This window comes from Felis catus, chromosome B2, assembly GCF_018350175.1.
Source record: "Felis catus isolate Fca126 chromosome B2, F.catus_Fca126_mat1.0, whole genome shotgun sequence".
Taxonomy (NCBI): domain Eukaryota; kingdom Metazoa; phylum Chordata; class Mammalia; order Carnivora; family Felidae; genus Felis; species Felis catus.
The window spans coordinates 4,120,261-4,133,196 of record NC_058372.1 but is presented as its reverse complement, the minus strand read 5'-3'; the positions used below and the strand labels follow the sequence as shown (position 1 = coordinate 4,133,196).

At 46.1% G+C, this 12,936-nt stretch overlaps 1 protein-coding gene across 1 annotated transcript in view; it reads left to right on the top strand.

Moving 5' to 3' along the window:
* SCGN (secretagogin, EF-hand calcium binding protein) overlaps nt 1-12,008 on the top strand; it is a 36,054-nt gene extending 24,046 nt beyond the window's left edge. Inside the window, exons 8-11 of the mRNA XM_003985739.4 lie at nt 2,058-2,103; nt 2,342-2,401; nt 4,646-4,714; nt 11,440-12,008. Coding sequence (XP_003985788.1) covers nt 2,058-2,103; nt 2,342-2,401; nt 4,646-4,714; nt 11,440-11,568 — 304 coding nt within the window. The 3' untranslated portion in view covers nt 11,569-12,008. The remainder of the gene's footprint in view (nt 1-2,057; nt 2,104-2,341; nt 2,402-4,645; nt 4,715-11,439) is intronic.
* Nucleotides 12,009-12,936: the final 928 nt, after the last annotated feature.

Genomic DNA, 12,936 nt, shown 5'->3' with positions numbered 1-12,936 from the left:
TATAGAGGAGGATTCGATGGGTAGCTGTGGACTGAAGGGAGGACCAAAGTAGTGCTGAACGGAGATGCGAAGCAACGAAACAGTTACTGCATTGTTTCAAAACCAACTTGATAAGGGACTCGACAGCGACAACCGGGGTAGGCAAAATACAGACGTCTGTGTCCGAACTCCCAGAACCAGCGAACGTTTGATGTGACGTGGCAAGGATGAACCACGGTTGCAGATAGAATTAAAGTTGCTGACTAACAGACCTTACGGGGGTTATTCTGGATTACCCAGGTGGGCCCCCTGTAATAACAAGGGTCCTTTAATTTATACGCGGGACTCTTCTCTCTACTCCCAGCCCTAGAAGGCAGCGCTGTTACTCTACATACGAGCACCTCTCAAGTATATGTCCTCTGACTGGCAACATAACTTAGGCCGCTTGGTGCCAACCAACAGATGAGAACAGGATTCCTTAGAGAGTTCCAGAATATTCTAGCCTCTACTTGGCTCAAATTAATACTCTCTCCCCTGATCATCCAGAAGAGCAATATTTTCCAAATTGTTGCAAGATATTTTGTTTCTACCTTTCCCTGTACGGTGAATGCATGATTTTTGAATGCAGCATAAATCCAGAAAAATACCCCAGACCCATCAGGAATCACACTCTCCTCCCCTCACCTGCCAACCCCCGGTAACCTACTTTGTTTCTATGGATTTGCTTATTCTGAGCATTTCATATACATGGAATCATACAATATGTGGCCTTTCATGTCTGACTGAGGTTCTTTCTTTCTACATGTGGATTCAAGCGACTGTCTGGATTCTTTTCACTTCAGCTTGAAGAATTCCCTTTAGTATTTCTTATGGGTCACATTTATTGTTGTTAACTGTCCTTTTTGTCCAGTGACTTTTTTGAACGAATCCTGTAAAATCTGTCTGTTATGTGTGGACACTTAAGTCGCTGCTTGGCTAGCTCACGACTGCACAAAGATTCCTTAGATGTCTCCCACTGTTTTTTGAGGGTCCCTGTGTACAGGTTGGGGCACATCTACACTCAACCAGGCAGCTTACAACTCTGCCTTAGCCTTCACTTCCTGCTTGCATACAGCCTGACGATAAGCCACAGGCGAGAGCTTAGGGCCTTCTCCGGTCTTTCCTGCACAGACACCCAGTCCTGGGCATAGATGTGGCCCCAGGCATGTGTGCAGCTCTCTAGATTCCCAGAAATATGTCAGAACTTGTAGAAGACCCTATGGACATCTCATTCCTCCAGCTTTTCCTTTTAACCTTTTTAGTTAGCCTGTTGTTTACCCAGACTCTTGTCTACCACTGTCGTCAGCTGTGACCTCAAACAATTGCTTCTAATTCACTGCTTTTGACAAATCCTCCCAGGTAAAAGGCTTTTTCACTGGGTGAGTTCAAAATCAGGTCAAATAAGTGCATCTTGCAAGTGGGATCTTTTCGAGAACATCAGAGAAGTCACATACTGGTAATTCTTTGGAAACTGGGCTTTGAAAGAGCCCCAACTCCGTTCTGCTCGCTTTAGCTGCTGCTAGAATGCTCTTTTGCCCCGGGACTGTGGGCTCTTCATTTACAGTGGAGTGGAGAAGGGTGGAGGGCTGAAGGAAGTGAAAATGCACAAAATCCACTGTTCTTACCGAGATTTAGCCATTTTTCCAAGATAAACACTCCTCAGATTTCTACAAGACTTTAACATCTAGAATTGTGAAAAAGGTATTTTGACTTTTTTTTTGGGGGGGGGGCAGGCAGTTTTCTCATTGTGGTTATGGAGGAGGGAGTCTTCCTAAGCCCTTACTCTGCCATTGTCCACCAAGATGCCTTCTCAAAAATCTCTCTCTGGTGATTACTAATCCCTGTGAACGTCTCTCCCAGTTAATTGTTTAATTTGTTTTTATAACGTATAAATTCTTATTTTTCAAGCACCTCCCCTATTCTGCAGAATAATCTGGAAATTGCCTGCCCTTTCCTCACCCCAGAGTTATGGATTTGCTTGTAACTGAGAGCGGACAGATCTTCACGCGGACTAATTTCTTTTTTTCTTTCCCATTTAGGATTCTGGCTCTTCAGGAAAACTTCCTTCTCCAATTTAAAATGGATGTAAGTAGTGACATGTTTCTGGGTGGGCTTGTGTCGTCCATGTGAGAGGGAGGGAAGAAAGGAAGGCCTCTGTTTGTCTTACTTCAAGTTATCTAAAGACAAAAAAGGCTTACTGTTGAAATCAAGGGATTAAGGGGTCATTGACTCAAAGTTTATAGAAGTTGCCTATGACCCCAGAAGAATTGTCCAATGGAAGCTTCCTGTTGCCGGACTAACACACCGTTTTCTCCACACACAGGCTTGTTCCACTGAGGAAAGAAAGAGGGACTTTGAGAAAATCTTTGCCCACTATGACGTTGTAAGTGTGCCCCTTTGTGCTGCGCTGGCCCTTTTGAGGTAGCAAGCCTGTCTGGCCCTATATGGGGTCATCCTGTCTGTCCTACCCACCCATCCTACCCATCAGACCTTGAACTTATATGACGAATAGCAGTCCTACATGTATGTCACCCCTCAGCTTCTCTATGCAAACTTCTGAAAACTACATTAAAATGGACAAAAGGAGTATTTATGGTTGAGAAGAGAATAAAATCACTTTTTTTTCTCTCTTTGGATCCAAACTGGGAGAAGGCTTCTCCTTCTTTAATCTCCATCTGGAATAGCATGCTCGAGAACGAAACATAAAGAATCAAGTTCAAAACCACATTTAACCCAAAGAAGTACAGGCAAAGCGAGCCCTGGTTGACATAATCGCTACTTCTCTTGTAGGATTGATTCTGCGGTCCTTCTTTAGAGAAGAAATAAATAATAATTCTAAAGCACAAAATGTGACAAAGAGATCACATTTCTTGACAAGGTAGGGTAATGCAAGAAGGAAGAGAAATGAGAACGTTAGGCAAAGTCAAAGGAGACGCCGTCCTGAAACTAACCACACTGGACATCTGTGTGTCACATTCTGAGCAGGAGGGAGCATCACCCAGAAGGGGCAGTGCAGCCAAGTGTTTAAGGGTATGGGCTCTGTGACCATCAGCTGGGTGTGAATCATGGTTTGTTAGCCACGTGACCTTGGGTAGCCTCCTTACCCCCTCCCCCCCCCCCCCCGTGCCTCGTTGCCCTTTTCTGTAAAGTTAGGGTGACGAGGATAATAATACTGCCTACTCCACGGGATTGTTACGAGGATTCACTGATTTCACATTTGTAAAGCTCTTAGAAGGGTGCCTGGCAGGTAGCTAGTATTATGTTTGTATTTGGCAAATACACTAAGGGAATAGATTTTTTAAGTGATATGTTAAAGGTTCAAGGTGAAGCAAACTTGAAAAGAATGGATGGGTTGTCATAACTGGAACTTTAGAGAAGAAATGGAAATATTTTAGTATGTATTATATTTCATAGACCTTTTTATATAGTGAGTAGAAAAACTAAGAGTTTACGTACAGACCAAATAATTTTAGTCTAGTCATTCTTGATTTAAAATATATATTTTGGGGGTGCCTGGGTGGCTCAGTCAGTTGAGCGTCTCTTGATTTTGGCTCAGGTCCTGATCTCTTGGTCGTGGGATTTAGCCCAACGTCAGGCTCCACACTGAACATAGAGCCTACTTGAGATTCTCTCTCTTCCTCTGCCCCTCTCCCCAACTCACGTGCTCGCCCTCTCTCTAAGATAGGTTGCAAAAATAAAAATAAAAATAAAAAAAATAAAATCTACATTTTAATAATCGTCAAGCCCTCGCTAAATTATAAAGCAAAATAAAAAAAAATGTCAGCCTATCAAGATGGATAAAAATAAAAAAAATAAAATCTACATTTTAATAATCGTCAAGCCCTCGCTAAATTATAAAGCAAAATAAAAAAAAATGTCAGCCTATCAAGATGGATAAAAATAAAAAAAATAAAATCTACATTTTAATAATAGTCAAGCCCTCGCTAAATTATAAAGCAAAATAAAAAAAAATGTCAGCCTATCAAGATGGATAAAAATAAAAAAAATAAAATCTACATTTTAATAATCGTCAAGCCCTCGCTAAATTATAAAGCAAAATAAAAAAAAAATGTCAGCCTATCAAGATGGATATGATGTGAAAATTTAGTCCGAACTGAAGCTTAATATTTGGGAAGCAAATGAAGCGAGTATATATCACGTGAATGCTATTTGCAAGAGCCAAGGACCTCAAAACTACTGCTTCCCATTTGTTTATGTGGGGGTAGTTATTGACAATTAATTATTTTTTTAAAGTTTATTTATTTATTTTGCACGCACGCGAGAGAGAGGGCAAGCGGGGGGAAGTGAGGGAGGAGAGAGTGGGAGAGAGAGAGAATCCCAAGCACCTGATGGGGGGCTCGAACTCACAACCACGAGATGGTGACCTGAGCCAAAATCAAGTGTCGGATCCTTAACTGACAGAGCCGCCCAGGTGCCCCTACAATTCATTCTTTTAATCTCTGTGGAACATTTCACATCCTGCACAGAGAAACTACCTGGAACGTGCCATTTCTGAACCTATTTGCAGTCATAAAAGACTACTGATTTGGACGATTCGCCTAATTTATTCTTTAGCTTTCGGACTTAAGTAAATGATATTGGATTGATTGGATCTTTTATCTTTCAGAGTAAAACTGGAGCTCTGGAAGGCCCGGAAGTGGACGGGTTTGTCAAAGACATGATGGAGCTGGTCCAGGTGATTTCACGAGGCCGTAGAGATCCATCGTGGGTTGGGGTTGCCGTGCTGAGGGATTCCACTGTTTATTTTTGAGGATCAGTGGGGCTGACGATTAATGCTAGAGAGAAGATCTAGGGACATAGTCTATTTATCAACTCTGAGCTTCTGTGAGACCTGACAAGTCTCCCTTTCTCTCCTAAGATCATGTGTAGCTTCAGTGAAGTAAAACCCCCATAGAAGTTTCTTGTTAACATCACTAAAAAGCCATCTATTTTAGCATGGAAACACGGTGCCAGTGTATACATGCCGGCTTTACGCTTTATTACAGAAGGGCTTTTCCCCCTGGACTTGGTTGTCAGAATACCTAAAACCTTTTAATTTAATTTCATGAAATAAATCCCATATTTGGGATCCCCTCCCCCCCCCCCCCCATCTTCCCAGGGCTCTTCTAACGCCCAGCCTAAAATTTTGGCTACTTATCTATCAAGACATTGTCCTGGTTCAGACGGATAGGATTTAGATTATCATCTACATCACAAAGCTGTTTTATGTAGTGTAGACTGTTTAAAACAAGCAATCTCCGTTGAGATCCCTGTGAACTGTATTTGACTGGCTGCCTGATCTAGTTAAGCAGATACTTTGCAGCTCTTCTATGGGACCCTGTAGCCACTGAATTTCACACTCTCCTAGCCTTAGAGGTATTTTGAGGTTAATACAGGACACAGTGTTTCTGCCCCGATTGGCCCAGATGGAAGCAATTGTTAACTGGTTTTGGATTCCCAGACCTGTTTAAAAACCTGATTAAAACTGTGGAGTTTCACAGCAGAAAATTTCCTAAAAATTTACCAATTTTTGCGTAAACCTCCAGGAAGTCCACGTACTGTGAGGGAGCAGGAGTGAATGAGATCTTTTTCTGACCTCTAATCAGGATGACAGAGGTGTGTTGTTGACCTCCTGAGTCTTGATGTCCCCATCCCGCTTCCCCTTGCCTCTTCCACACTCCCTTCGCGTGCTGGCCCCGCTGGGAGATTCCACGGGCACCTGCCCAGCCAAATGGTGCATGGGTATTGGTGTGGTAGTGCCTTTTACATTGATTGCTAAGGAAAAATCCCACTGTACTTATTACCTCTTTAATGCCAGAATGATTCCTGTAATAGAAACTGAGCAATTATCTATGGGACATTGAAGTCGCACGGCAGTAGGCTTTGCCAAACCGCGGTTTTAATTTGCTTTTGATAGATGCACGGGTGCTGAGCCTGCTTCTCAGCTACGTGGCCTCCTCTGAGCAGTGAAGCCAGGCCACCTAAGTGCACAGTTCAGGGGCTTCACATGCCTACAGACCCTTGTGATTGGCACGGCGTTTGGCAATGACTTCCAAAGGTTACTGGGAGACACAGAAGTAAAACCTAACCTAGCAACAGAGTAGGGAAGACGTTTTCCCAGAGAAAAATCAGAGAAGGGGAAAATCGTAGACCATCCCAAAACATGCATTTGCCTCACTCATTGATAGATTCGAATCACCTCCATGGAAAACCAGAGGATCCCCATCACTCTTGTCCTTGCCCTTCTATTTCTGGTGCAACAAAACGGTTCCTCTTGTGTAAGTACCAACCAAGTCAAGAGAGTGGGTTTTCAAGGACTGAGTGAGACCGTGGTCAGTAGTACAAAAGCAGTTGACAAGGGCTGATTTGTTGAGCTAAAAAGTGGGGACAAAGTAGTTAATTATTAAAGTTCTCCTCTGAAGCCAGATAACTGAGGTACATATCTATATTGGGTCTTTCCCAGTAGAACTTCTGCGTTGCTTAAAAACTATTCACCGCATAATTTGAAGTATGTTGTCAAGGGAGAATCTTTGGATAAATCTGATATTTCTCATCAAGGACCACAGGACAAGCAAACAAACAGTATCTGGAATTTGTTTTAAAAGCAACTATCCGAGCACACCGTGGAGGTCTTGAGTTGGCTCAGGTTCTATGTGTAGAGTCTTGGTCAGGATCGTTGATGTTTGCGATAATGACCTTGACGTAAGCTTATTGCATAGCCTTTCATTCTTGTTTTCTTTCAACCATGTATGATACATATATTGAATTTGTATTAACAAGACTATCTGGTTACCAGAACACCACTTTCCCTGACCTCTGGAAAATGGCGCTCAGGGCTGTCCTCTGTCAGTATGATGAGACGGCAAGGTCCTGGGGGATATGACCCAATAATTTCTGCACAAGATTTCTGAAGAGTCTGTAGGTCCCTCAGCACGGCATGAAAATCAACGGGAGAATCTATACCTTAAGCTAGAAAGTAGAAAGGCAAGACATTCAAGACGCTCAGCTTATTCCAAGGAGTAGAAGTGTGAATGGTAACGTTAGAAGCCAAACATACAGGGATGCCAGAGGTGACCAGGAGGTCTGCCTGGAGGGGAGGAGAGGTCCTGCCCTGGGCTCCCCAGAGTTCCTTCTTTATCCTGCTAGACACTGCTTCTGTTTTTCTCTGTTGTTGACAAGATGATTAGCAAGGGGGGGGGGGGGACAATACTTAACCCAAGAGACTGAATCTAATATACGCCCCTCCAAAGAGCTATTAGCCCGTAGCACACATGTTCTCATTTCTTTTCATTTTTTAAATGATAAAAATGATACGGAGAGAAATCTGAAAGTGGAGAAAAGACAGAAGCATGATCTGTACACTTGAGTAGACCTTCCATTTCTGGGTGACCATTCATTTCTGGGTGTATTCTGCATGGGTTGAGCTCCACGGATAAGCATTTCTCAGTTACAGTCACTGTTTTAGTGTCTGTAGATTTTACCTGTGGTTAGATAGGACTTACCTACACATTCCTCTTTTACTAGTAATTTATCATTTTTTTTTATTTTTTAAGTATTTCATTTGATTTTTTTTTTTTTAGTAATGTCTACACCCAACATGGGGCTCCTCTTAGGAATTTAGACTGTTTACCCTGTTTGTGACTCAAAGTAAAACTTAGTATTTTGGTAGGTGCATCTTGTCTCGGTTTTAGGCTTTATCTCAGGCGTGGAATCGAGGGATTTGCATGCTTTAAAACTGCTGGCACTCACGGTCACATTAATTAATTAACTAATTAATTAATTAATTTGTTTAATGTTTGTTTATTTTTGAGAGAGAGACAGAGACAGAGTGCGAGCAGGGGAGGGGCAGAGAAAGAGGGAGGCACAGAATCTGAAGCTGTCAGCACAGAGCCCGATGCGGGGCTCGAAACCACAAACCATGAGATCATGACCTGAGCCGAAGTCTGATGCTTAACTGACTGAGCCCCCCAGGCGCCCCCTACTGTCACATTTTAGAAAGAGCCTTGCGCGTTCATCCATTCCCTTCTTCGGGTCCTTTCTCCCCACCCCACCAGAAAGCCAATGGCTTCGTTTTGAGCCAGGCTTTCTATCAAGGAAGAGGGCAGGCAGGAATATGTAAGTATTTTTCTCACTGGGGTGTTAGTGACTTAACGTGTAGCCATCCCGAGGGACAGACTTCTAAGAAAAGACAACAGGAGGCAAGGGAAAGGCACTGTCATCCCCAACAACCAGTGTTGGGGCTGTGGGACCCGGTGATGTGCTTCCTAAGCTCCTCCCATCACAGCGCGGTCCCCTGTGATCGCCGCCCTCCAGGGGACTTCACACTGTCGGACGGGGCACCTCTGTCTGCCTGCAAAATGACCCTGAAAGAACACCAACCAGTCCCCCCTTTCCATCGTAAAACATGCAATGGCGGGTGATAATTCGAAGACACGTGGGACAGGACTGGTGCTGGAGGTGGCCTTTATTACCCTGACCTCTTCCAGACAATCCGAGCCTGGCTGGCAAGGGTCTGGCCGAGGTCTTAGGCGGTGAGGCCTTGGCCTCTACCCGTCGCCTCGGTGTTTTCAGACAGCAGCACGGCCGATAAACAGAGTGGCGACAGGGAACACGTTATAACTTTGCACAGTTGGAGAGTGAGGCGCTTGCTAATGAAATATTCCCATCGGAAGCGCTATCATAAGCGGTTTCCAATAAGCACTTGCCACGATCAAAGCCATAATTCTGTTAGGGGCCATAGGGGGCGCAGGCCGGGCCTGGCATCCTGATGCTGACTCCAGCATGGGGACCCGGGAAGACAGGGTTCAGGCCTCCCCTTTCACTGCTTCAGGAGACACAGGGCGTACAGGGAAGGGAGGGCACACGCGGGAACAGGAAGACGGCGTGTGTAGACAGTCCCTCACGGATTCCATGGCTGTAATGGAGCACTTATCATGGGCAGGCACGAGGAGACAGATCCAGCCCTAAAGGTTCCCCTAGGGCCCAGGATTCAAGGGGGACCGATAAGCATTGTTCAGCCAAATACTCCAGATCCACTCGCACACTTTCCCATGAGGTGGGTAAGAAACTAAAAAAATGCATTTTTACACGGAGGCTGCGGCAGGGTGTGTGGTAAAGAGGTGAGCTCCGGGACCGCCTGCCTGAGTTCGTATCTGGTTCGGACATGTACCCGCTGTGTGACGGTGGGAAGGTTAGTTAACCTCTCTGTGCTTTAGTTTTCTCATCTGTAAATTACAAGTTGATAGTAGGGGCACCTGGGTGGCTCAGTCCGGCTTTGGCTCAGGTCATGATCTCGCAGTTTATGGGTTCGAGCCCCGCGTCGGGCTCCGTGCTGACCGCTCAGAGCCTGGAGCCTGCTTCGGATTCTGTGTCTCCTTCTCTGTCTGCCTCTCCCCTGCCCACGCTCTGTCTCTGTCTTTCAAATATAAATAAATGTTAAAAAAATCTTTTTTTTAAAGTTGATAGTAAATACAACCTCATAGGGTTGTTCTGAAGGTTAGAATCATTCTGTGTAGAACCGTTAGACCCCATGTGCTGGTGACTTATTATTCAAGCTGAGGCCCCCAGTGACTTCAGGTGATTTGTCTTCCGTGATCCAAACATTTTTGAACAGTGGCATCTGGGTCTCCTGACTCCTAGTGAGTTGTCAAACATTAAAAGCATAACTCAAAGGGTGCCTGGGTGGCTCAGTGGGTTAAATGACTCGGTTTCAGCTCAGGTCATGACCTCACAGTCTTGAGATCAAGCCCCAAAGAGCACAGAGCTCCGCACTAAGCCTGCTTGGGATTCTCTCTCTCTCTCCCTCTCTCTCTGTCCCTCCCCTGCTTGTGCACTCTCTCTCAAAATAAATAAATTAACAAAAAAAAAAAAAGAAAGAAAAAACAAAAGCATAACTCAAAAGGTCGAAAGAAACTTCCCTTACCTACACCCACATTCATACCCTCACCCCCAAACACACATTCACACCCTCACAAAATATTTCCACTCCCTTTAAGGAAATAATTCCTTTTGCAGTAAACAAATTAGAAAAAGAGAGTTTAGAAAAGCTTGAATGACGTAAATACATTGGCAAATTAATTCATGCTAATGTGTGAATGACTACCACCTGAGTCTTTTCTTTTCTCTCTCTCTCTTTTTTTGTAAGTTTATTTTGAGAGAGACGGAGCATGAGTGGGAGCGGGCAGAGAGAGAGGAAGAGAGAGGGAGAGAGAGAATCCCAAGCAGATTCTGCGCTGTCAGCACAGAGCCGAACTCATGAACTATGAGATCGTGACCTGAGCCGAAACCGAGAGTTGGCTGCTTGACCAACTGAGTCACCCAGGCGCCCCACACCCAACTTTTTTCTAAGCATGGGAATTTGCTAAAAGGATCCTGGGGCAGAGGGCCACTAGTTGGAGATTAATTCATGCTAATGTGTGAATGACTACCACCCAAGTCTTTTCTAAGCATGGGAATTTGCTAAGAGGATCCTGGGGCAGGAGAGGTTGAGGATGCGGAAAACCAAAAAGTCCCCACTTTGCATAAGAAAGCAGCTCCCAGTACGGAGCCACGGAGTGTAGCTTGCTGTTTTCAGGACTTCTAAGCCATCTCCTGGGCCACACCTCTACCTGCCTGTCACAGACACCCAGGGAAGTATCCGGAGTGAGCCAAGTGTTGACAATGTGTTCCATATCAGCCTTTTTTTTTTGTTTAACGTTTATTTATTTTTGAGAGACAGAGCTCGAGCAGGGGAGGGGCAGAGAGAGAGGGAGACGCAGAATCTGAAGCGGGCTCCAGGCTCCGAGCTGTCAGCACGGAGCCTGACGCGGGGCTCGAACCCACGAACTGTGAGATCATGACCTGAGCCGAAGTTGAGCCACCCGGGCGCCCCATGCGGGCCTTTTGAGTTTGAATTTATTTTCCTGTCTGGTGCGTATCACAGTGTTTTCTTAGCCCCCAAATACGCCTTGGAATAAATCCTATGTCCGCAGCTCGGTGGCATCCTGTTTTAGTCAGTATTTCATTTGTTATAACCCTTTTTAAAATCAGAGGCACAAACTCCTCCCACAGGGAGATAGTGAAATGTGTCTTCTCTCATCATGCGGCAAGACAGCATCCGTGGTGACAACTGTCTGCTCCAAGGCAAAATATCTTTGTCATGGCCTAAATAGGCAGGCTCTCCCTAGAGCCGTAGAGAAGTGATGTGGGGCTGGTTCCCTCGCCCAAATAGCCATGCTGGGAGGTAAACGTGTTGGCGGGACCCTTGACAACACTTGGTGGGCCTACGAGATGGGACCACCCCCACGGCCTGTCTGCACGGAGCCTCCCTAGACAGGCAGGCTGTCCTCTGAGCGTAGTGAGCATGGGGCGGGGAGGGGGCGGCATTCAAGGGTGGGGCCACCGTCGGCCCCTCTCCTGACAGGCTCCCTTTGCTGTCCTCAGCCCAGCATCAGTGGAGCGGACCTCGATAAGTTCCGGGAGATTCTTCTGCGCCACTGTGATGTGAACAAGGATGGAAAAATTCAGAAGTCCGAGCTCGCGTTGTGTCTTGGGCTGAAAATCAACCCATAAGCCCCGGATGCTTTGTCTTTTGCTCTTAGGATGTGTCTGAGCTCCTGCTGGGAAAATTATATCTGTGCTTTGCTGTTGGGGACACCGGGGCAAGCTTTGTAACAAATGGTGTGGTGTTTTAGGGGAAGAGGGGGGCGGTCCTAGGGCCTTCTTTCTAAGGCCATGGTGTTCTCCTGCCTCACTGAGAGGCCCCTGCAGTGTCTGTGTTATTCCCCCCCCCCCAACCCCGGGCTTTCCTGTCCCCCCAGAGAGTCAGCTAACCACCTGCTGAATCCGCTCCTGCGTGGCCTCCCGCAGGCCCCAGGGGCTCAGGGGAGGCGGAGTCCATCCACCTGTGCTCCCCTTGTGGGCTTTCTGAGTGGTGAGTGGCATCTCTGTTGGTCCTGTGAATTTCTACAAATCAGTTCTGTCGTGGAAATAAACCTATAGCTGGAAACAAAGATGCACGGGTCATTGTGTTGGCGTTGTGACCTTCGAAATGCTGGACCGGATGGTCCGACAGACCGGTCGAGTCTCTAACTTGGGGTGGGTGTGGTAAGGAAGAGAGAGAAGGGCGGGATCCCAGTGGAGTCCCTGCCAGCTTCCTTCCATAGTCCTCAGATGCCCTGGCGGCTGAGTTTGCATGAACGTAGGAGTGGCCAGTGATCACTTTTTATTCATTGCGTGGAGAAGACCAGAACACTGCATCTGGGCCAGCTTTTGCTCTTAAGCGCTCTGAAATCTTACGTGGGCAGAAGGGAGAAGACAGAAATCTGGAGAAAATGTTCCCAGGTAATGCAAGCCTCTGTTCCCCACCCCGTCCCTTCCCCTTCCAACAGTGTCCTCCAGCGAATCTTTGATCTCCAAGTCCCGCTCTATGCCCCTGAGGGTCTGGGCCCCTCTGCAGGTTGCAGGGGCCCCCTCGGACCCCTGATCCTTCACTCCTGGGGCTCTGACACACTCCCCATGAGAGGGGGCTGCTTCACCTGGGGCAGGTATGGAGAGCCTCACGTGAGGCTGGCCCCACTTTATTCTCTAAAACATCCCTACCTCATGCCAGATCGTAGAGGAACTTCAAGTTTAATGCTCTAAGTAATTCAGAAAAATTGTAGCGTAGAACGGTGTATTCCGAGCCATTCATAACCCAAGAAATTCCATCATTCTCGGGGTTCCCCTCAATGGCAGGCCCCGGCCTTAACCTGGTTCCTCCCCCTCAGGTATCCCTTCCCTCATACAGATAATATCAACAACTACCACCAAGGGCTTTCTATGTGCCAAGTTCTTCTGGGTGTTTGTTCTGTACTTTAAGTAATTTACTCCTTACCAAAATCCTGGGAGGTAGGTATCATCATGATACCAATCTTAGAGATGAAGAAACCGAGGCAGATA